Source organism: Dromiciops gliroides, chromosome 6 (genome assembly GCF_019393635.1).
Source record: "Dromiciops gliroides isolate mDroGli1 chromosome 6, mDroGli1.pri, whole genome shotgun sequence".
Lineage (NCBI taxonomy): Eukaryota > Metazoa > Chordata > Mammalia > Microbiotheria > Microbiotheriidae > Dromiciops > Dromiciops gliroides.
Window position 1 is genome coordinate 9,598,679 of NC_057866.1, and position 24,532 is coordinate 9,623,210.

A 24,532-nucleotide genomic window follows, 5' to 3' on the forward strand; every position below is an offset into this window, starting at 1 on the left:
GCCCTTTTAAGATGCAGACAAGCTGGGGAAGTCAGTGGAAAGAGCCTTGGCTCTGGATTCAGAAGTACTGAGTTAAAATCCTTCCCTCTGACCCTTCCTGTGGGACCTTTGATGAGTGCCTAGCCCTCTGTGAACCTCCTTTCCTCATCTGTTAAATGGGAAAGTAGGCTCAGATGTCCTCTGCAGCTCTCCCTGGCTCCCAATCTTTGCCATCTGGGTGTGTGTGTGATGGCCCCAACACCAGTGTCGGAGTGCCTCAGGGGAGCCTGGGTGGGAGCTGCTGTCCAGAGTCAGGAAGGCTGGGGCTGAAGGCCAGCCCCTTTCCTGATGATCCCAAGATGCTTTGCCCAAACCCTCCACATTGTTGATGTCACTCCTCAGAGGAACAACAAAGGCCCAGCTGCTGCTGCCCCCTCAACTTCCTGCTCTGAGCATGTGGGAGCTCTTAGCTAGGACTTGACTGGAGTGTGACAGTGAGAATGAGCTCAGAGACTTAAAATAAACCTTCTTCCTTCCCGAGAAAACAGGCGTTACCTCCGGGCTTTCCCAGGGTTCAGCCTCCAATGTATAGAATTCAAGAATTCAAGTTCAGCTTCCCCTCCCTCCTGCACACCTAGTCCCTTCTCTGTCAGATTGCCTTCCGTGCAGCCTGTCTGTATCCTGTATGAAAACAGCTCTTCGCATGTGGAGCTGCTCGGGGTGACTCTGCCCTTCTGCCTAGCTCTTCGCTGAGTGCAGGAGACAGAGTCAACACTCAGTCACTCAATAAATGTTCACTGAGACAATGCCAAGATTGTTCCTGGGGCTTCAGAAGAAGAACAAGGACAGGGGCACAATGGCAGTAATTCAGGAAGGAAGCTGACCCTTGGCTCTGGGGTCTGAGCAGTCACTGTAGCAATCAAGAACACAGGCCCGGAGGAAGCCCCGCCCCTGCGGGGGTATTGGTGTGGAGGGGGTCCTGGACCTGCCCTGCCCAGACTTGAGTGGGAGCCTTGTCTCCAGTACAAGTTGTAGAGTCTGCAGGGGAAGTAAATGTCTTAGGGGCTGCTGAGAGCAATGCTCTCATTCCCCAAAGGAGGAACAGGCCTGAGCACTTGAAGGACTTGTTCAAGGCCAAGAAGAACTCCAGGACTCTTTCCACTGGACCACACTGCCTCAAGGAGACACAGCTGTAGTCTTAGTGAGAATACCATTGCTAATCCCCTTGGTCCAAGACACGTCAGGTCTTTGGAAGCTTTTTTCTAGGCTGACTCTCATGAGGCCTATGTGCCCCCCCCCCCACTAGCACACCCTAGTCTCTCCCTAGGCCAAGTTTGCACTTATTTTATACATATTTGACAGTAATTAATAGAACTCAGATTGTGCGATCACATTGGCAAAGTGCTTTCTGCACAATAACCTTGTGAGGTGATGCAGGGATTAAGTTTCCTACTTAGATAAAAAAACAGACTCAGAGGTTGCCAGGTACCCATGGGGACACACAGGTGCTGAGTGTGGGCAGGATTTGAACACAGTGCTTCTTGATTTTAGGTCCAGCATTCTATCCACTAGATGGTGCTGACCTCAAACTCATGTCCCCAGCTGCCTTTCAGACATCTTGAAATGGCGGACATTATAAACTCAACCTACCCAAAATTGAACTCATGATCCTTCCCACTTAACTCCACGCCCACCTTCCCTATTGTGCCCCACTCCCAGCCTCTCCCCCTCCTAACCTAGCGGTTGTCCTGGACTCCTCCCACCTGCCTCTCGGCCTATCCAATATAGTGCCAAGGCTTGTTGATGTCCTTTGCAGCATCTATGCAATACGCCCCCTTCTGGCTGCTCTGCTGGTGTGACCTTAGACTCCTGCAATAGCCTTTCCTCCACTCGGTCTGATCATGTCACCCCCTATTACTTCCAGAATAAAAAAGAAAATCCTTTGTTTGATTTTTTTTAGGGGGGGCAGGGCAATGAGGGTTAAGTGACTTGCCCAGGGTCACACAGCTAGTAAGTGTCAAGTGTCTGGGACCAGATTTGAACTCAGGTCCTCCTGAATCCAGGGCCGGTGCTCTATCCACTGCACCACCCAGCTGCCCCTTTGTTTGATTTTTAAAGCCCTTCATGGCTTCTTGCCTTTCCAGTCTTCCAAAACTGACTCCTTTCTATATTCTCTGCCATTCAGTAACACCGGGGTCTTTGCTCTTTCATGCCCAAGCCGTGCCTGCCATTTCTTACCTCTGTTCATTTTCCCTAGCTGGCCCCTGTGCTTGCTCCCTCCTCACCTCTGACTCCTGGCTGCCCTCACTTATCAGCCCAGATCCCATTTTCTGCATGAAGCCTCTCAGGTCCCCTTCATGCTAAAGCCTTCTCTGATTGAGAGCAGGGACAAGCTCCTGCCTTTCTTTGCATCCTCGGCATGTAGTCCAGTGTCTGGCACACAGTAGGTGCTCAGAAGTGTTGGCCAATTTTTGTCGTCCATCAAGTATTTTATTTCCTCCTAGGGTTTTATCTTTTTGATCCCAGTGCCTAACAGAGATCTTGTTGAATGAGTATCTTGTCCATTCATTGACAGAAAATATCCAATTTAGAAATGAATGCCTGTCATTGGCGATTCGGTGCAATAAGAATGAGTCAATAGGCAAGACTCCCGGCAGAGGTTGGTAACTACCTTCTGAAGCAGCTTGCCTGGGGCAGGTTCTGGAAGTTCATGGGAGTCTCCTTGCTCCTACATCAGCATATTCTAGAGGAGTCTGGGCGGCAGCCTAGGACTGACTAGCTGTGTGATTAGGACCAAAGTCCTTGGGCGAGCCACTGTCCTCAAGCTCCTCCTCCACAAGACGGGTACAGGACCCGGCTCACCGGGCCGCATGGCTAAGAGTGCTTCTAGGTCTTACCGACCAGAGTACTTGCAGCTGGATGGCCAGTGTGCCGGCCCAGGAAGGGCTCAGATGGAGGGTGACCATCCAGGACGCCTAGGCCTCCTCTAAGGTCTTACTTGTGGCACGGAATGGAATTTAGAAGAGACCTCAGCGATTACCCAACTTACATGGAAGGGATCCTCTCGAGGGGCGGCAAAGATTCTAGGTGGTGGGTGCCGGAGCCCTCATTCTAAACCAGTCTCTAAAGCCTGCCTTAACATGGTGTGGAAATGTCAGCTGTCATTATCGAGGATATGAAGAGGTGGATGGTCTTGACGGAGAATGGGGTGCCAGCCCCCAGACAAGAGTCAGAGAGGCCTGTCTGGGAGAGGCCCCTGGGGCTTCAGCCTCTACACTGGCCCAAATGCAGAGCCCCCTGCTCCACCTCGGGCTTGAAGCAGTCTTACCTCAACCTCTAGCAGGAAAGGGGATGCTGGGGTGGGAATAATTCTGCATCCCCAACCAAACACACCAAGGAAATGTCATTCTGGTTTCTTTCTCAACTGGCCAATGTCTGAAAGACCCAAGGATCACCACACCTCGGATTCCTACTTCGATCAACAACTTCTAATTTATCATTATTTTGTGCCACAAACGACTCCAAAACATGCTAGAAACAATCTTTATTATTGTTCTTTATTTATAGAATACAAAAAAATTAGTGTGTCCACTTAAAGAGTAACAATAATTAGTAAAAGAAACAGCACTTGTTGCTAAGAATGGGGAGAGAATAAAGAAAAAACCACGGATTGGTAACAGGTACATCACTGACCTGCATCCCTTCCTGAAAAAGGACCCAAAGAGAATCCCCTCACTCACTCGCTCAGAACCAAGGGGCAGCTTTCACCCACAGATGGCCTAGAGCAGGTGAGCTCCCACAGGTGCCAAGGGTGGGCACCAGGGTCCTCCTGGCACATCTCAGTCTCAACCTCCTTGAAGCATGCTGCCGCTCAGAGAAGGCAACAAAATGCCAAACCTTTGGGATGATGGGAGAGCCCCTGATGACGAGCCTATGTCGAGGATATACCTCAGGTCACCTTTCCCAGCAACACGAAGGGAACACAAAGTAAATGGCAGTGGCCTCACTTGCCCCTTTCCACTAGGGCAGATTTCCTTTCCATATGGGATTAGTAGTGACAGGAAAGCCTCGCAAGAAATCCCAAACCCAATTCTGACTGCAGTGGGGAAAAGTCCCCGTTGAAAGGTTCTGGTGGAGGGAGACATCAACCAAACTGATTAGAAAGCAATTTTTCATTACAATTTCCATTCAAATTGTGCTTGGGAGAGAGTTGAATTCTGGCCTTAAGTGACAGGGAGTCCTCCAGCTGTCCAGACTGAGTGCAGGATGCTGACCAGCTTAGAACCATGGCAGCAGGGCCCCTGAAGGCCTTTGGTACTGATGTTTTCTCCAACCTAAGGGATGTCACTGAGCCAACCTGGGGAATCCGAATGCTCTCAGTTCTTTTGGCTTGGTGGAGCCCCAGTGCCACTTAGGGAGGCTGAGTAAAGTGCTGGAGCTGGAGTTCCCAGAAGCCCTTGGCAGCACAATGGGTGGCACAGGCTTGCTGGTATTTCAGCCTCTTCCCAGAAAGCAGAACCTCCATCGGATGAAAAGGAGCTTGTTTTTTGGTCAACAGGAATCCTAACCCTGCCCAGATCTGCCCACTAGAGTGCCGCCAACCCACCCTTGTGCCAGCCTTCTGTCACACAACAGCTGCCATGCAGAACATGCTGGAGGAAAGGCTAGGGCATCCTGGAGTAGGCTGGGAGCGCCTACAACGAGGGTGAGCGGGAGGGTGAGCAAGGGCCAGAGCTCAAGACCTCTGGCAGGCAGCCTGGAGGTTGGTTTCTTATCAGCAGCCCCAGGAGTGTGATGACGTGTGTAGCAGAAGGAATGTGGGTGATGCAGATGCCAACCCCACTGGGCTCAGAGAGGGGTGTCTGAACCACACTCTGCTGGTTTGATCCCAAACTGGAGGACCCTTTGGCTGCTTCTTCCAGATCCAGCTTGTTTAGACAGTAGCAGGCACTTTGGGGAGAAGGCTGGTCCCCTCTGCAGAGGGGGAAGGCACAAAGCCCTCCTTTCTGGGTGTGGAGAAGATGCCCACAGATCCAGGGCACAGGTGAGCAGATGACACTGGGGGAGCCCCATAGGCTGCCCAAGCATGAACCCGAGCCAGCTGGCGAGGCCCCACAGTCATGCAAGGTATTGATAATTTGGCGTTTGAGAATGCCAAGTCCCCAATCACCTGGCCACAGCTGCACACAAGAGGGAAGCACGTAACAGGAATAACTTGGCAGAGCATGCATCTGTCCATGCGTCTCTGCTGTCTCCCCGGTCAAGGGTGGCACAGACAGTACAGGTGCCCCCAATCTGGTGCTGGCTTCGGCTCAGGCAGGGGGCTCTGTTCTCTCCCCTTCAGCCCTGCTCCAGACTCTCCGTGGGCTGGACCGCAGAATACGTTGCCGGGCCCAGGGACAGCTGGCGACTGAAGAAGGAAGTTGTACGCTTGGGCTTCACTCGCTTGATCTCCTTGCCTGCAATTGAAAAGGGAAGGAGGAGATTTGGTTCTGTGGGGTCCAGGATCAGCTCAGTCCTTTAGCCTGGGGCTGGTGATGGGAATGGTCTGAAGGTCACTGTCCCAGAGCACTGGGCTCAGACAGAGCTGTCATGGGCCAGGGCATGCCCACCAGCTTAGCTTAGTGCTACACAGCTGGGGGAGAGGGCCACAGAGAAGGGGGGGTGACAAGAGGGGATGGCGTGTGATTGAAGTGTGGCTGGCAGGAGGGATTTGAGACATTCTTATCAAATCCAGCCAAGAACAGTACATCAGCCCTGCTCTGGGCCTGGGTATGCTGAGACTGGTGTGAAATAAAATAGAGGAGTATTTCCTCTGCTCAGGGTCATTAGAGCAGCACCCATGGGGGCTGCGGTCTCTCCTTTCCCTTCCGTGGTGTTCAGATGGCGTCTGAAAATGAGATTTGGCTTTCCAGAACACACTACAAAATACGGGAATAACTGCCCAAGGATGGAGTGTACCTAACAAGGACAGGTAATGGCCTGGTGTGTCCTACTAAATACAAGAAGAGATTTAAAATGAAAGGGAAGGAGGAGGGAAAAAACTGACTATGTTATACCCAGATCCCACCTGGCCCCACAGGGCCCAGGAGGAGAGCAGGCACTGCTGCTTCCCAATGTTCCAGATGGACACTGATCCCCTCCAAGCCCGATGCCTGTAGGAGAGGAAGCCAATCAGAGTCCTTGATCTACTATGCTGCTCTGGCCCAGTGGGGAAGGCTGGGCCTGGAATCAGGAAGACAAGCTCACATGTAGCCCCAGATACTTACTAGCTGTGTGACCCTGGGAAGGCACCTCTCTTTGCCTCAGTTGCCTCAAATGTAGAATGAGGATAATAGTGACACCTACCTCACAGGGTTGTTGTGAGGAACAAATGAGAGAGTATCTGTAAAGTGCTTAGCACAGTGCCCTGCACATAGTAGGTGCTTAATAAATACTGGCTTTTCCCCTCCTGTCCTAATAAAGCTTTTAACTTCAGATGTCTCTTCACAAACACACGAAGTATGGGTAACAAGCAAGATGAATGAGAGGCCCTAATGCAAGGAAGCAAATTTAACCTCAAGAGGCATCCACGAGCCTCAGTGCGATGACATCCATGACTGACTGTGGCTCTCTAAAGGTCTGTCTTCTTAAGAAGAAACAGCAGAGGGGGCAGCTAGGTGGCACAGTGGATAGAGCACCAGCCCTGGAGTCAGGAGGACCTGAGTTCAAATCTGACCTTAGACACTTGACACTTACTAGCTGTGTGACTCTGGGCAAATCACTTAACATCAAATGCCTCACCAAAATAAAACCCAACAAAAACAGAAACAAAAAAGAAGAAATAGCAGAGGCAGAGAGAGGTAAGGTGGTGGCAGTGGTGGTGGGACAGCTCTTTGCACAAGCCCTCCAGGGCAGGGACTCTTCCATCTTTGTGCTCAGCACACAGTAGGTATTTGGTGAAGGCTTCCTGAATGAATGAATGAATGAACGAATGCACTCATGTGAGGAAATCGAGGAACCAGGGTGGGTGGTAGATGGGGGAGAGCACTTGGGTGAAAACCAGTGGAGGGACAAGAGAAGCAATAATTATCCTCCACTGGCAACAGAGGCAATCGTTGAAGAAACGGAACAAGCCTGCAGCTTGGGCATGGCAGAGTAGGAATGGGGGAACACTCTCTGCCTGAAGCAGAGCAGTGGATAAATCTTTGATTTACTTTCATGAAAACTTCATTCTTCAAAAGAGAGAAACCAGCACCTAGAGCTGATTCTGAATTTATCTTTTATCTCCATCTTACATGGACCTGGTTATTTTCTTTCTTTCTTTTGTTAGGAAACTGGGATTAAGTGACTTGCCCAGGGTCACACAGCTAGTAAGTGTCAAGTGTCTGAGGCCAGATTTGGATTTAGGTCCTCTTGACTCCAGGGCCAGTGCTTTACCCACTGCGCCACCTAGCTGCCCCTGACCTGGTTATTTTCCTATTGTTTCCCTCATTAGAGTGGAAACTCCCTCTCTATCCCTAGTGCTCAGCACAGGGCCTGGCATATAGTTGGTGCTTAGTAAGTGCTTACTGACCAATAAGGAGAATCTGACTGCTGGGGTGGAAAGGGTGGGGACCGTGGGATAAAGAGGAGCATCTCAGAATCTGGGATAGAGCAGAGGACAACCAGGTGCTGTCCAACATGGGTCCTTGACTTGGAGAAAGCAGACCTCAAAGAGTTGAGAGCTGTGGTAGGTAGGATTCCATGCACTGAAGTTACCCTGAGGAAACATTCCAAGAGGGGAAGGAAGCACTTGGGAATTAAATTCTAATGATAAAAAGAGAAATCATGAAGAAAAAGGGGAGGGGAGTTACCCAAAGAGATGTTTGTGGATGCAATGGGAATTATTGACTAATCCAGGTTTTGGTTTTTGGTTTTTTTGTGGGTGAGGCAATTGGGGTTAAGTGACTTACCCAGGGTCACACAGCTAGTAAGTGTCAAGTGTCTAAGGTCAGATTTGAATTCAGGTCCTCCTGACTCCAGGGCCAGTGCTCTATCCACTGCACCACCTAGCTGCCCCCCAATCCAGGTTTTTTAAAAGACAGGCCCAGTAAATTTCTTAGGGGGAATTTAGTAATTTGTGAAGTGAAAAGTGAGTCACTGAGCACCAGGAAGCTTTGACTTAAGAGGCCTGAGACTGGCATGGTGATTGAGACCAGGCAGAAGACTTAGCAGCACTGACAGGGGCAGAAGTGGTCAGATGACAGAGGGCTTCAGCTCTGAGAGTCCTGTGACTGGCTGGAGGCTCAAAGGGGACCACCACACGAACACAGGTGAAGTGCTTATAAATGATCTGTGGGACCCAGCAGGGGAAGGAGGGTCACAAGCAGTTTCAAGTGTGACAGATATTCCTGAATAAACCAATGGCATCAAAGCCAGAGTTAGGCTGAGCCTACATGCTCCCCGCAGGCTCGAGCGGACAGTTATGCCTTTATTATGACTGTACTTGCCTTAATGAGTGCCTAGGATGCTATTATTTAACCTGTATTTAATAACAAAATAAGACAAAGACGGGACTGAGAAGCCCAGAGCAGGTGACAGGGGATGAAGACAAAAGCACAGTGAGGTTCTGTAAAAATAGGGTCCGAAGTGTGAGGACCTGTGGGGAGAGTGAGGAGAAGTCGCTGGAAGACGTGTAGAAGGGCTGGAGCCGACTCAGGGAGGAGGGGACAAAGAGCAGGTGAGCAGAGTGGCCCAAGGCTCATTTTGCTGCCAAGGATGATTTTCAGAATGAAAACCACACAAACACGGCCAAGCGGGAGCCACTCCCCATGGCAAGAATAGCGATGGGAAGAGCCCAGTGGCCCGTAAGAGCTCAAGGGGTCAGGCAGAGATGAACCATACCCGCAGAGCCTGAAAGAATTGGTCAGTGCTGAGCTGCTGTCCAAGAGAGACTGTGTCATCTAGGTGAGGTGCATGCTGGTGAACACTGAGAATGGAGTCTGCTGGTGGTGGACCAGTGAGCTCCACCCAGTTCTGTTCGAGGTTCTGTAATGTGTCATTTAAGGCGTCAGTAGTGGACATCGAAAAAGCAAGAGTCATGAGGAATTGGCATCAGACCAAGGCAGGCCGGACTGACCTTCTCTCTAATTTTGTGACAAGATCACTGGGTTGGCAGCTGCAGAGCGCAATGGATAGAAATTCACCTATACTTTGGCAAAAACCAACAGTGTCTCATGCCATTGGTGGTGTGGGGGATGGGGGGCAGGGGATGGGAGAGAGAGAGAACCAATGTGGTCAGGCTCATCTGGAAGAGGCCAAAGGCCCAGCCCTAGGAGCAGTAGGGCAGGCTTCCTACCCTATTCTCAACTTGGGAGGAGGGATGTGAGTTTGGCCCGATGCTGTTCATCACCAGCCTGGACAGAAGGAGCCAGATTTGCTCTTCAAATCTGCAGATGTCGCAAAGCCGGGAGGAATGGCCACCCTGCTAGCTGAGTCAGAACTCAAAAAGGTCTTGAAAGACCAGAATGTTGGGCAGAATCTACCATAATGAAGTTAAACAGGGGCAGAAAGAAAGCCTTCTACTTGGGCACAGAAAACCAACCTCCCCAGTACAGGGGGTGGGGGAGGCCCGGGGTGACGGCTGAGGGACAAATCAGGTTTGTGAGTGTGATGAGTCAATAACATAATGTGGCGGCCAGGAATGCAAACTTAGGCCGTGCAGGACCCTGTGCCCGTGTCAGATAACATCTGGGCATTTCCTCTCACCCAGCACTGGGTATCCTATCTCAGGAAGGTCCCTGATGGATAAGGCGGAGCAATTAGTGAGCACACCGAGGATCCCTTAGCTGGTGCGACTGGAAGGTGGAGCAGAGGGTGTCAGAGGGAGGGGGCTGCTCTGTTTGGCTACCTGAGGGCAGAGCTCACGGCAGTGGAGAGAAGCTGGGAAGAGGCAGACTTGGCTGTGGCGTACTGGTTAAGCCCAAGTGGAAAGGGCTACTTTAGGAGGTCCAGACTGGCCCATTACATGTGTCTAACAAAGGCTGAAGAGCATCAGGGGCTGCTCAGCTCCCTCCTTGCTCCTCCCTGGAGGGCCTTCGAGCAGAGGCTGGGGCCCCATTGCCAGTGCGTTGTGCACGAGCAGATGACCTGTCACCCCTCACGGCTTCTGAGCCTTGGATCAAGGTGTCCTGGTGCTTGTGGGAAGCCCATAGCACGACCCTCCCCAGGGTCTTGGAGCCACTCACCATCATCCACATAGTCAATGGTGGCCAGGTGCTGTAGTCGGCTGCAGACCACACTGCTCTGCCTCCGCAGCTTGTGGCGCTGAGAGGCTGAGGGAGGCTGAGGCCCGGGGATGGCCGTGGGGCTGACTTTTGTCTCCTGGGTTGGGGCAGCCTCCTTGGCCAGGCTCAGCTCAATGCAATACTCAATGAGGCCACTCATCAGCTCTGCCTAGGAAGCCAAGAAAAGGAAAGGGCAAAGTAGGCTCACGACAGTCAGCCGGATGGAACTTGGCGGCCACAGAGGAGACAGAGCTGCCTGCAAGAGGAGGCACCCACGCCTGCCCGCCCTCCATGCACAAAGGGCCTTTTGAGTCTGAGGACGCAGGGCGAGTCCTGCTTCCTGCTCTGTGACAGGCGGCAGGTCGGCTCGCTTCTGAAACTCAGTGTCCTCTTCTGTAAAATGGGCCCAACCATCTTTTCATCACCTGTTTCACAGGGTTATAAAGCTATGCAACCCTGGTTGTAAATCCAAGGGTCAATTAGTTGGACTCCCACCTTTTACAGGGAAGGGGACTGAGGAGAACCAAGGATGAGGAGATCATGAAAGGATGGAAAAAACCCAGAAACCTGCCCCAACCAAACCCCTGCCAAGAGACCAAAGCGGCCTCAGCCCCCAGTGGAGTCTGGCTTCCTTCCTTGCCTCCAAAGCAGCCACTTCCAAGCTGTCAAAACAGCCGAGAGGCTGGAGGAGGGCGAGAGGCACACGTGGGCAGGCTGAGACGTCAAAGCCACCAGGCCAGGCTCCTGACCCCAGGGCCATGGGGAGCCCTCCCCTGAACTGCCTGTGCATTCCCACCCACCAAAACCCTCTCCTGGTTGGAGCCAGTGCCAGCCACTGGAGGTTGCCTGGGTTTGGAACGTCTCTGCCCAGGACCCTGAGAGGCAGCCTGGCACAGGGGAAAGAGCCAGAGGCCCTGGGTTCCAATCCTGCCACTATCTGTATGACCTGGGGAGAGGGGGGAGTTTCCTTCCACCCTGGGGGTTTAGACACAGAGTGGGACGCGCCTGTCCCTTCTGCCGAGGCCGCTACCTGCTTGGAGTAGACCTTCAGTAGTTTGTTGACAGGTGTGCCCTCGCTCTCCCCATCGAACTCCAGCCACAGGATGTGCTCGTCGTCCTCACCTGAGCAGGTGTAATCCCAGGACAGTTCTTGAAAGCGCAGACCCAGGAGGACGTGCTGGCAATGAGACAGGGAGGGCATGGGCAGAAGGAAGGGGCCGAGGCCACGGCCACCAACCAGGGACACCACGTGGGAGGATGCGGCTTCAGGGCAAGACCCGCCTGTTGCAGGGGAGTGGCTGAGAGGACACACTCGTCGCCAATCAGTTAAAAGGAAGGAGACTTCCCCCCCCATCCCCAGGTTTCGAGGGCTGTGGTGGCCAAGGCCTCCCTCAGAACCCTCCATGGGACTCTGCCAGACTCCCCAAACCTGGGGCTCTGAAATCACCGTCACAGCCTCCTCTCTGCCCCAGGGAAGGGTCCTGGTGGTGGTGAGGAATGGTCAGCAAAGCAGGAAGAGGTGAGGAGATGGGCAAGGGGATGTGCAGACCCGCTCCTGAGTCTCCAGAAAGGAACTCGTGAGAGTTTTGTGAGAGAAACGATAAAGGCTGAGGGACTGACTTGGGGCCATCCGCATCTGCAAAGGGCTTTCCTATGGTCTCACCTGAGCCCACAACCACCCTGGGAGGTCAGTGCTCCCCATCTTACAGAAGAGGAAACTGAGGCACCGGGAAGAAATGTCCAAGGTATCAGAGCCCAGCACGGTCCAAATACCATGGTACGATGGCAGAGCAAAGGGTCTGGGTGTGAGTCCCTTTGCAAACTATGCCTCGGACATAGCCCAGACTCTGACGGGACACTCAGAATGGGCCCCGAGCAGGACCGTACCTTCTCCTTGACGTCAATGACGTGGACACCCTCCAGGTTGATGGCCACAGTCACAGCCTTGCGCCCACCCCGGTGCAGGAAGCCCTGGGCAGGCTTGTCGACCTCACCACCAAAGAAGGCGCACCTGGGGGCACAGGAGGCCCTCGTTAGGCTCGGAGACTCACCTGCTCAGAGAGCCCCCTTCCCCGTGACTCACCCGTAATAAGGCAGCTCGTGGCATTTGTGCAGGTAGGCATGGTAATGCTGGCTGAGCAGCTCAGCCTCTGCGCCCGCCGCCTCTTCCTTTACCTCCTGATAGGCCCTCAACAGGCCCTGCTCCCCAGGCACCAGCCGGGGTCCCCGGCTGCGGAAGGCTGTGAAGAGGCTGGCAGGCCTCTTGCAGAGATGGGCAGGCAGGAAGGATCCAAGCTTCTCTCTGGAGAGCAGATGTGAGCTGTCACCCTGCGGCCTCCCCAAGGGAGCAGAGCCCCCGTCAGGCTGTCACTGATGACATCAGCCACGACAACCACCCTCTCTTCCAGATGCTGAGTGTCTGAACTGCCTCCTGTGAGACGAGGGCACTGCCCCCGGGTCACAGCCCCCTTCCCACCTGGGGAAGTGAGTGTGGGCAAGCCCCAGGAGAAGTCGTTCTCAACAGCCTGTCCTTCTTAGGACTGCTCTCTTGTAACAGGTTAGGACCTGGCTGGGGCCTGGGAGGATGAGGAGCAAATGGCTCATCAGAGGGAGAGAAGACCTGCCCTTCCGGACAACCCAGGGCAGGGGACAAGCAGGCCACCATGGGAGGCCCAGGGCCCCCCACGGAGGTGGCCAGAGCTGAGCTGGCTCGGCCTTGGAGCCTCAGAGGAGACAGGTAACCTCCTCAGACCGTGAGGAGTCAGGGCCCAGTGAGGGCACGCCCGATTCTGCCTCCCTCAGAAGATGGGTCTAAGTTCTGGGGCGGCCCCTTCCCTACTGGAGTCTCCTGTCTGAGCCTCTGCTTCACTGAGGTCTAGCCCTCTGGCTGTCCTGTGAGCCCTGGGGCCCTTGGTGCATGATGTTTTTAAATAATCGAAGGAATCGCTAAGTATCGCTTAGAGACAAGTGAAGAGAAAGAGAAACATTTTCTCCTCCAAGCTCAATGAGCCTCGTGGTCCTTACTTCACAGCACAGGCCGTCTGCTGGCCCTGGCGGTAAGGCCCCAGTTCCAGCCGGCACACCAGGGCCCCGAGCTTCTCGCAGTCCTCCGCGTCACAGGGATAGCGCACCTCCAACACATTGGATTTGGCTTCTTCATACAACAGCCTCAGGATGGCCTCATGGTTGACCTAGGAAGCAAAGGACCCTCTCAGACAGGGCCTGGCCAGGGAGGCCTGAGGAGAGAGGCCTAAGGGGGGAGGGGGGCAGAGCAGGGAGGGCAGGACGGGCCATGGGAGCATGTGAAGGGCAGAGGGAGATAGGAGAGGAGGCAGAGACAGGAAGCACTCTGGAGTCTGTTCTGGGCCGTGCGGGGCCAGGCAGCCTCACCTGCAGCTCCTTGCGCTTTGGGAAAAAGACATTCCGCCGGAACTGTAGGGAAGGCTCATCTGGGGAGAGAGACCAGACAGTCACTGGCCCTGCCCCCTTCCCAGGCTGTGCTCCCCCAACTCCCCAATGCTTCGTCCGGCACCGTTTCTCTTGCTCTGCCTTTGTTCCCATGCCCCATTCTTGCCTCACGTGCCATGGTTCATGAAGCAGACCCGCTAGTGACACCCCAGGGGGCAGGGACGATGGCTGGCCTTTCAAATCCTCTGCCAGCTGCAGAGGCAAAGGCTAGGCAGGCAGAGCCTCAAGGAGGTTTTCGGCTCATCTCGGGCCTGCTCCGCCCGGTCCGGCTTGGCAGTTGTGGCCAGCAGGTCACCAGAGGGGCCTGGGCTCTGAGAGGTTTGGGCCCAAGGCCAGGAGGACCTGGCTGCAGGCACCATCTTCAGCTTGGGCTTCCCCAGGGTTAAAGGCCAACAGTCTCATGATTAGAGAACTGGGCTGATTTAAACAGGAAACCTGCTGCTGCTAAGCCAAAATGGAAATAGGAGGGAGGGAGAAAGGGTGAAGAAAGGCCCAGGGGGTGAAGAAGGGAAGTGCTACAGACCCACAGCAATGTCCTCCTCTGGGGCATCCGTGAAGCGCAAGAGCAGGTCGGGCCACTGGCGGCACACCTTGTACGGCTGGTGTTTGGGTTTCAGCTGCACCTCTGCAGACAAGGGAGAAGACAAGGGCCCTTCAGCGGGGCAGATGTCCCTCCTTCGCCTCCCTGCTCCCTCCTGTCCTGGCTCTTGGGATGCCTCCAACAAGGCTGAGCTGCTGGGTACAGCTCAGGCCTTGAGCAGGTGGCTCAGACTGAGCCAAGCCTGCAAGGCCCCTCTCTCCAGAAACCTGAGGTCGGGCAGGCCTTTTCAGGGCAGCAAGCCCACAACTTCCCTTTTGTGGGGGTCTATGCTGTGCCCCCCACGCCCCCAGAGGCAGCAGTCTCTGAGTCCTGTTGACACCTGGTCCTTAACAGTTCACAAAGTGATTTTGTTCTCCAGAATCTGGGTATAGTGGAAAGGGTCCTGGATTTAGAATGAGTGGAACAGGGGCAGCTAGGTGGCGCAGTGGATAGAGCACTGGCCCTGGAGTCAGGAGGACCTGAGTTCAAATTTGGCCCCAGACACTTAACACTTACTAGCTGTGTGACCCTGGGCAAGTCACTTAACCCCAACTGCCTCACCAAAAAAAAAAAAAAAAAAAAAAAGAATTATAGCATGAGTGGAACAATGGGGTTCAGATCCCACTGCTGCCTCTTTCCTGTCACGTAAGCTCCTGGGCCTTGGTTTTCCCCTCTGTAAATTGAGGGGTACAGATTCAGTGGCCTCGGAGGCTCTTCTCAGCCTAGGACCCTGTGATTCCTGAGTGTCTATAGCACCTCCACACCCCTCACCACATTTTACACTGCTGCGCCTCTCCACATGGCCCCTTCCACCTTCCTCCCACGGTGGCCCCCACTAGACCCCTAGCTCCGACTCCTCCCAGGCTCTCAGCTGCCGATCTGGCACCGCCCCCCCCCCCCCCCCCCCCCGCCCCGGCACCACTGCACCTCTGCCTGCTGCCCTGGTGGAGCTGCCCAAGCACAGCCTTTCTGGGAATCCTGCAGGCCTCGGGCTGTGTGGCTGTGCCTGGGACTCCCACAGACCTCTCCTTGATCTTCAGGGTCCTGCCCCTGCCCCCAACCATTCCTAATGTCACCAACCCTATTCTTCAGTGCTCTCCGATCCCCTTGGCCAAAACCATTCTTTCTGGTGGCCTTATTCTCTCATCTCCCACCTCCAAACCTGTCTTCTTTCTTTTTTTTTTTTTTAGTGAGGCAATTGGGGTTAAGTGACTTGCCCAGGGTCATTCTTTGTTTTAAAAAAATTCCCCCCCCAATGCAACAAACATTTATACATTTATTTTATTTTTTCCACTTACATGTAAGGGTAGTTTTCAACATTCATTTTCGTGGTTTTTTTTTTTTTTTGCGGGGCAATGGGGGTTAAGTGACTTGCCCAGGGTCACACAGCTAGTAAGTGTCAAGTGTCTGAGGTCAGATTTGAACTCAGGTCCTCCTGAATCCAGGGCTGGTGCTTTATCCACTGCGCCACCTAGCTGCCCCCAACATTCATTTTCATAAGATTTAGAGTTCCAAATTTTTCTCCCTCCCTCCCTTTCTTTCCCCCTCCACAAGACATCAGCCAGTCTGATCTAGGTTATATATCCACAAGTGCTCTTTTTATCAGTTCTTTCTCTGGGAGTGGATAGTATGCTTCATCATTAGTCCCTGGGGATTGTCTTGGATCCTTGTATTGCTGAGAGTAGTTAAGTCATTCACAATTGCTCATGGACAATGCTGCTGTCACTATGCACAATGTCCTCCCAGCTCTGCTCACTTCACTATACATCAGTTCATATGAGTCTTTCCGGGTTTTTCTGAGATCATCCTGTTTGTCATTTCCTACAGCACAAGACCACTCCACTGCAATCATATAGCACAGCTTCTTCAGTCATTCCTCAATTGATGGACATTCCCGTAATTCTTAATTCTTAGCCACCACAAAGAGTTGCTAGAAATATTTTTTGTACAATTTTCTCCCCTTTTCTCTTTTTCAGGATTACTATTAGGGGCAGCTAGGTGGTGCAGTGGATAAAGCACCAGCCCTGGATTCAGGAGGACCTGAGTTCAAATCCAGCTTCAGACACTTGACACTTACTGTGTGACCCTGGGCAAGTCACTTAACCCCCATTGCCCCCCAAAAAGAAAAAAGAAAAAGGGATTATTATTAACTGTTTCCCTTCCATCCTATTCTCTTGCCCATGGTATTTACTCTATTATCTATCTTCTTTCACCTTATCCCTTTTCAAAAGGGATTTGCTTCTGTCTGTCCCCTCCCCCAATCTGACCTCCCTTCTTTTGCCCCCCTCTCTCTTTATCCCCTTCCTCTCCTATTTTCCTGCAGGGTTAGATAGATTACTCCACCCAATTGAGTGTGTATGTCATTCCCTCCTTGAGCCAATTCTGATGAGTATTAGGCTCATTTACTGCCCAGATTAAATAGATTACACCACCCAATTTGAAAACCCCTTGTTTTCACCAGTGCCCCCCCAACCCCCAACTCCCCACCCCCGGGGTCAAGCTGGCAGTGTGTCCCTACACAGTTCTGTAGACAGCAGCTCCCTCGAGAGGATGAGCTCCTAGGGGCACAGCTCTGCAAGCAGTGGGCCCCTGCTTGCAATATCACTGGCTGAGTCACTGAGACACATGGATCCCGTCCTGGCTGCCCTGGCCTGGGCCCCTGGCCCCATGGGGGGAAGGTAAGCACCCACTGCCATCATCTTGGTGTCTTTGAGCATTTAGTCTCCCAGGTGCCAGGAGTTCTTTTATTCCCACCTGGGGAATAGAGGCAGAAGCCTGGGCCCCAGATGCCTCACTCGGCCTTTATGGGCCATGCCCTCCCTATGCTCTCCTGCCATGGGCAACAGGCTTCTATGGGGGAACCATGGCTGGGCACTGCCAGGGAAGCTCCCTGATACCATGCTGGGCATTCAGTCAGGGTCCTGACTTGTTGGGCCATGAAGAAGTCTCTTCGATGATCCATCCTCTTTAGTATGCCTAGGGCCAGGGTGGAAAAGGGACTCTAGCTGGGGCAGTCAGCCCATGCTAGACAAGTAGCCGATTCCCACAGCTGGAGAGCCCGGAATGCCATCTGTCAGGGACAGCACGCCCCCTCTTTTCCCTCCATAGGAGCAGAGTGGAGAGGGGAAGGGGTTGGGAGGCCAGCGGGAGGGAGCCTCGCCCCCTGCCCCCCACCCCTTACCCCCAGGGCCGGAGAGTCCTTCACAAACCAACCAGGGAAGCCCCAGGGCCTGGAGGATTTGGAAAAGCCCTGGGGAAGGTGAGGACAAGAGCTGGGGCTACTGGCAAGGAGGCTGCTGAGGAGAGCAGACCGGCGGGCGGGGCAGGACAGGAACGATGCCAACAGCCAGGCTGCCGGAATCCCTGTCCCACAGCCCCCCTCTAATCCATGCCTTTGGTACAGTGGCTGTCAGCGTCAGAACCGAAGAGAACCAAGGTTAGGGTCTGAGGTGATGGAGGACAGCAGTTCAAAGGCCCCTGCGGCCCCTGCTCGCTCTTACTTCCATTGGGAAGGGCTGAGCCAACCCCCTTAAGGGGAGGGCAGAGCAGAGCAGAGGTAACCTTTGCCAAGGCCACAAATACACAGGCATATTGTCTCCAGGGCCCAGGCTCCATCAGAGCCCCTCCCTCAAATAAAAAGAAGCGCGATCCAAGGGTCTAGAGACTGGTCCCAAACCCTCTGAGTACAGGTGAAGACACTGAGCCCAAGGTCAAACATCAAAAAACCAAGGATTCGAACCTTTATCTTGGGACACCCAAACCAGAAATAACAGGAAACAGTGCTCCAGCATCCTAAGGCTCAGCCTGACTTGGTCCTCACAGCAGGAGGAAGGTGCTATTGTTAGCATCACCCCCATTTTAAGGATGTGGAAACTGAGGCAGACAGAGTTCAAGTGTCTTAAGCCGTTCTTCCTGACTCTAGGTCTCCCAGCTGCCTGTTATTTTCTGCACAGCCTTAGCACCTGGCAGATCAGTCAAGTCAGGAGGAAGCTGGGTCCAAATTGTGACCATGGGCAGGTGAGCCTCAGGTGCCACACCTGAGAAGCAGGGGCAATAACACCTGGAGTCTGAACCACAGCAGCTGTCGGGAAGCTTGGAGACAGAAGTCTGGAAAATGCTTTGCCGGCAACCTTCATTGTACTTTCAGCTCTCATACCTGGGAGCTGTCTATTCTCCCTCCCTCCATCCCCTTGGGCCTCATGCCCACCCCCCAAATCCCCTTGGCTCCTGCTCTCTGTCCCCCCTGCCCCCTAAGTCTCTGAGCCCCCTTGGGTTTCATTCCTGGGTCCAAAGCCATGTACCCTATGCTCACCTCCACGCTCCCCATCCAACACTGGTGAGGGCCTGGGGGACCCTGGAAAGGCCTTTTCTGTTGGCCCATTCACCAAGTTCTCCCCCTCGAGGCCAAGAATACGACCTCCCGACACACTGTTTTGTTTCCAAAAGCAGCCCTCATATTCAGGTTCATAGGCTCACGGGTCTCAAGCTTGAGGGGCCTCAGAAGCCATCGTTCTCCCCCTTATTTTACAGAAAAGGAAACTGAGGCCCAGGGAGGGGGAGTGACTGGGCCCCATAGTACGGAAATGTGACAGGGAGGATTCAAAGTCAGCCCCCTTTTCCCTTGTTCAGTTGATAATGCCTGAGGGTCCTTACCAAGTAAGGGTGAGATGAGCCACAGGGCAAAGGCTTCCACAGCAATGTCGGGGAGCTGCAGGGCCTCGCGGACGATGCGGTGAAGCTCCTGGGCAGTGATGGAGGTCACGTTCTCCACGGCCAGCGGCACCACTGAGTCATCCATGAGGTACACCAGCACATCAGCTGCTGTAACACAGACCGGTGTCAAGCTGCTGCAGTCCTGGCCTCTTAGAGAGAAGCCAACTCTCCCCACTCCAGCCCCAAGGGGGCCTGCAGGGCAGGGAGGGTCTCTGAGCTCTTCTGTCAGCCATCCTTTGCCCAGCACGCCCAGGGAAATGGGCCCTATCTCTGTGGGATCCTAGGGACTGGGACCCAGACCACAAGAGCAGAATCAGATGTGCCAAGATCTTCCAGGGGCCAGCACGCTGTGTGTGATGGCAGACCCACAGAGGTGTAATGGGAAGAGCACTGGACAAAGGTCTGCTTCCAATCACGGCCACAGTCACTTATTAGCGGGGTGACAATACTCAGGACTCCAGAGATGGCAGAGGGACACGTGAAGGGCCCAGGCCCTGGAGGGCAGCATGGGAGCCTGACCGAGTGTCCTCCCTGTCCACCAGACCAGCCGGCCTGCTGCCGCCGGTACACTGTCCCCCATCCCTGGAACATTCTCTCTCCTTGTCTCTGCCTGTAGGATTCTCTGGGCTCTTCACAGTTCAGCTCAAGAATTACTTTCTACTTGAAGTCCTTGCTGCTTTCTGCAGCTGCTTATCCCCAAATCATCTTGATTTTCACTCTGTATCTGTACATGGGAGAAGGGCAGCTTCCTGAGGGCAGACCCGCATTCATTTTTGTCTCTGTATCCCCAATGTCGAGCAGTGTATATACAGTAGAGGCCTAATAAATGCTGGCTCATCAATTGAAGGAGCACAGTCTGTGAGTGCAAAGTGGGAGCCTAGGCAAATCTCTGAATCTTTCTGAGCCTCAGTTTACTCATCTGGAAGATGAGTATACCTGCATTCCCTCCCACACAGGGGAAAGACACTGCTTTGTAAGGCTCACAGTGGTACAGTAATGTTTGTATGGTTGGGTGGGGGGGGCCATGTCCCACCTTTGACCTCACCAGCTGTGTGACCTCAGGCAAATTCACTAACTCCCCGGGGCCTCCGCCTTTATAAAAACAATGAGTGATATCAACAGCCACTGATGATGGGGTGGTGCTGGGACCTGACCCCCCAATTCTGGCAAACCATTTGGTGTCACACTAGAAGTTGTCAAATTGTATGGTCCTTCTGCTCTGCTGACACCACTCTGAGCACCCACCCCAAGCAGCCAATGATGGGAGGGAGGCACAAGGATGACGGTGACAGCAGCAAACAAGAAGCAAAGTGGGGGGCAGCTAGGTGGCGCAGTGGATAGAGCATCAGCCCTGGATTCAGGAGGACCTGAGTTCAAACCTGGCCTCAGACATTTGACACTTACCTTGACTTACCTTACATTTGACCTTGGGCAAGTCACTTAACCCCAATTGCCTCACCAAAAAAATTAAAAAAAAAAAAAGAATACTATAAAAAGAAGCAAAGTGGGCTCCTTGGGGGGATGGTCCCACAAACCCTGAGAATGGAATTGGGCAGAGTAAGAAATTATAGATTCAGAGGAGCTTGAGAAGTGCCAGAGAAACCAGTGAATAGACACCCAGCAAATAAGGGGGAGGGAAACAACCCTGATGCTGGCCGGTCATAAGGGAAGGGGCGGCTGCAGGGCAGCACGGACTCTGGGCCTGGTGGTGAAGCTGAGAGAGCCGGGCCAGATTCCAGGTGCCCCATGAGGCCCAGGTTTTGGCTCGTCTGCCTGCCCGGATGGGTTCGGCCTCCCCTCCAGGGAGGATTCTATGGGGGAGGAAGGTCACTTAGGAAGTGAGTGGGATGGAAAGGAAGGAGCAATAAATATTTTACATCATCCCAATCCCCTTCAGGAGCAAACAAGCCCTCTGTGGGGCCTTCAGAGCCCTTCCTCACCTGCCCCCTCCCACCTTCCCAGTCTCCTTACACGGCCCTTGCCACATCCTCCAGTGACACGTGCCCCCCCCCCCCATCCAGGCCTTCTCTCTGGCTGTGCCCTTCCCCCAGGTCTGGAAGGCTCTACCTCTTCTCCTCTGACCACTGACCTCCCTGGCTTTCTTTAAGTCCTAGCTAACATTTCACCCTCTCCAGAAAGTCTTCCCTAGTTCATTTTCTCCTGCCTGTCTGGTAGGAGTACACAGTAGGTGCTTAATACATTGTGTTTAACTTAATGACCTTTAAGAAATGAAGTACCTACCCAGGCTCCTTTCCTTTTCCTTGTTTTTTTTTTTTGGTGGGGCAATGGGGGTTAAGTGACTTGCCCAGGGTCACACAGCTAGTAAGTGTCAAGTGTCTGAGGTCACATTTGAACTCAGGTCGTCCTGAATCCAGGGCCAGTGCTTTATCCACTGCGCCACCTAGCTGCCCTGCTTTTTCTTACTAACAACAGCAGAGCAGTCAGAGATGAAGGCCTGCGGTGCATCTGGCCCACCTCTCAGCAGGCAGGTCCTCACCTCAAACAGGAATTAGGCACCTCTTCCCAGCTAGAAGCCACTGCAGGACTTGTATACAGAGAATACTAAGTGGTTCAGGGGAGACAGCACTAACAATTGGGTTGAGGATGATTCAGAAGAGCCCTGTTCCCAGAGGAAACAGTCCCTGGGCTGAGCCCCAAAAGAAACTGGGGACTCTAAAGGACAGAAGGGAGGAGGGAGGGCACTCGGGACCAGGACCAGGAGTCAGCCTATGCAAAGGCTCAGAGATGGGAGATGGTGCCAAACTCAGGCAGCAGCAAAGAGGCCGATTTGGCTGGAACTCAGCGTGTGTAAAGGGGCCACACATGAAGTTAGTCTGGCCAGATTGGTGGGAGGGAGCCAAACTACAGGGTCTGTGGTGGGACTGTGCCCTGGGAAGATGGTGGGTGGAGGAGGATGGAGACTCTGGTCCAGGTGAGGGGTCATGAGGGCCTGAATTATGAGGCAGATGGGGCTGAGAGGAAGGAAGATGACAGGATGCTGGAGGTGATGAACAGAGGGATGGAAATGGACGCCTGCAGGCCAGGAGCAAGAGCTGAGGGAGAGAAGCCCAGCGGCCTTTATTGAAGGGTCACAATGGGCTGAGGCCGGAGGAGGAGGAGGAATGCAGGAGCAGGGACAAACCATTCTCTTTCTCCTCAGGCCTAGTCCAGAGCCTGGCCCACAGGGGTCAGTGAATGAAGCTTGTTGGGTTGGATGGGCCCAGGGGCATGTGGCTCCTAAGGGCCAGGCACGGGATTCCAAGCCAGTCTAACTCTACTCCCTCTCTCGACAGGGCTTTGGATTCATCTGCGTGGAGGCCCCCCGGGAGCCAACGAGGGGCAGTAAGAACAGGGGTCGGGGGACAGGCATTTAAGACACACATCCCAGGTGCCTGTGCACAGCCCCTGTCCATCAATCTTGGCCAAATGTGGAGTGTTTGAGCGCCATGTTAGCTCACAAAGGGCCCTGGGAGATTCAAGTTCTAAAACTTAGGAGTGGAGCGAGACGTGTGGGGGAGACGCACAACGCCCTCCACTCACCTGGCTAGGATGAGACTTAGGCATCTCAGGGACCTGGGTTCAGATTCTGCTTCTGTCACTACTCGTTGGATCTTGGATCAGTCCTTCATCTCTTTGGGCCACAGAATGGGGAGCCTGCATGGCTTCCAAGGCCCCTTCTAGCTCCATGACCCTCGGATTACTTCCACTTAAAAAATTCCAATAAAGGGAAGAAACCCTTGGCATGGTGGGAAGGGTCTGGGAAAGAAGGTCCCCTTGGGGACACAGACCAATCAGAGGCCCCCCAGACCCCACCCACAGGAGGAAAACAAAGGAGGCCCTGGAGAGCTGGGGCTGCCCCCTTCTCCTCCATCCAGGCCACCATCCTAGGCCCACCTCCATCACCTCTCACCTCCTCCTCAGGGGCCACACCTGGCTGGACACAACCTCCCAGGCTGCCCCAGGCTCCTTCACCTCAGTCAAGGACCCCTTTACAAAGGTGTAGAACTTCCAAAGGAAGGGGAGGGGAAGAGGACCCACCTCGGGTTCCCACGGAGGACACGCTGCTTCGATGGGAGCGCTCAGCTGGGCCAAGTGGCCCGGAACCCCCCTCGCCTCCATCCATCTGCAGAGAGAGCATTTATGTGGTGCCTACTGTGTGCCAGGCCCTCGCTATCACCCCGGGGCTGCGCTGCCGGCCTCCCCATCTCACAGACTTGGCCTAGTGAGCCTCTGAGGCCACATTGGACTCAGGCCCGGTCTTAACTTACTGCGGGGCTGGGCCAGAAGCTGCAGGGAGGGAGAGTGGGGAGCCCAAGCTGGGAGGGGAGAAGGGTGAGGCTGGGGGTCGGGGCAAGGCCTCCTGGGACCACAGAGCCAGGCCTGGGAGGGGGGACCTGAGGAGTCAGACAACCCAAGCCCCTCGTTGGGGGGGGGCTGAGGTCCACGGAAGACTGGGACGGGGAAGGTCAATGCTGGTTTGGGGAAGCTCTGAAAGAAAGCTTTGGAGAGGATGGAGGGGGTCAGGGGGAGGCTGGGGAGGGGGGAGGAGGCTGTGAGAGTGAGGCTGGGGAGGGGGACCAGAGGGAGGCTCAAAGCGGGATGTCAGAGGGAGGCTGAGGAGGGGGCGAGGATGTCGAGGGGGCGAGGATGTCAGGGCGAGGCTGGGGAGGGGGGAGGAGGCTGTGAGAGTGAGGCTGGGGGCTGGGGAGGGGGACCAGAGGGAGGCTCAAAGCGGGATGTCAGAGGGAGGCTGAGGAGGGGGGAAGGGGAGGAGGTTGTCAGAGCGAGGCTGGGGGCTGGGGAGGGGGACCAGAGGGAGGCTCAAAGCGGGATGTCAGGGCGAGGCTGGGGAGGGGGGAGGAGGCTGTGAGAGTGAGGCTGGGGAGGGGGGAAGGGGAGGAGGTTGTCAGAGCGAGGCTGGGGAGGGGGCAGAGAAACCAGCTCGGCCACCATGGGGGCGGGCAGCCGACAGCTGAACTCGAGGTCGGGGGGCTCCCACCCCAGGGCGGCGGGGGTCGGTCCCCCCAACCCCTTTCCTTTGCTCCGCCGGCCCGAAATCTCACCTCGAAGCAAACCCGGCGACTTCGGCTTCGGGTATACGGAAGGGACCGCAGCAGGAAGCGCCAAGCCCCACGGTTCCCGCCCCCGCGGCCCGAGAGAGCCAATCCGAGGGCAGGGATGTAGCGCGTGCGCATCTCTCTGGCGCCTTGGAGCTGTTGGGTCCCACCCCTTAGCCCGCCCACGTGGTTCTGCCCGCGGGGCACTTTGGGTGTTTTGAATACTTTCTTTGGTCTGCAACTTGGTGAAACCGCCTTGGTCTGCGTGAGCTCATCCTTTATCTTTCTCCGTAGTCGCAGCGCTTGGGGCGCAGTGGATAGACCCCTGAGTTCCAATCCAGCCTCAGACATCTCCTGACTGTGTGACCGTAGACAAATCACTTCTCCCTGTTTGCCTCAGTTTCTTCATCTGTAAAATGAGCTGGAGAAGGTGCAGCTAGGTGGCGCAGTGGATAGAGCACCGGCCCTGGAGTCAGGAGTACCTGAGT

At 54.4% G+C, this 24,532-nt stretch overlaps 1 protein-coding gene across 2 annotated transcripts; it reads right to left on the reverse strand.

The window, feature by feature from the left end:
* Positions 1-3,537: 3,537 nt before the first annotated feature.
* On the reverse strand, positions 3,538-24,152 carry FRMD8 (FERM domain containing 8). Of its 2 annotated transcripts, none has more exons than XM_043972918.1 (11): positions 24,051-24,152; positions 23,026-23,110; positions 18,928-19,092; positions 14,218-14,319; positions 13,617-13,675; positions 13,251-13,417; positions 12,310-12,528; positions 12,114-12,237; positions 11,257-11,403; positions 10,188-10,395; positions 3,538-5,438 (listed from the first exon to the last, which is right to left on the reverse strand). In XM_043972918.1, exons 2-11 carry the CDS (start codon positions 23,108-23,110, stop codon positions 5,320-5,322), a joined length of 1,395 nt encoding a protein of 464 aa, XP_043828853.1. In that variant the 5' UTR covers positions 24,051-24,152; the 3' UTR covers positions 3,538-5,319. The 2 variants fall into 2 exon arrangements, with proteins under 2 accessions (XP_043828853.1, XP_043828852.1); XM_043972917.1 differs by having other exon boundaries at positions 18,928-19,095.
* Positions 24,153-24,532: the final 380 nt, after the last annotated feature.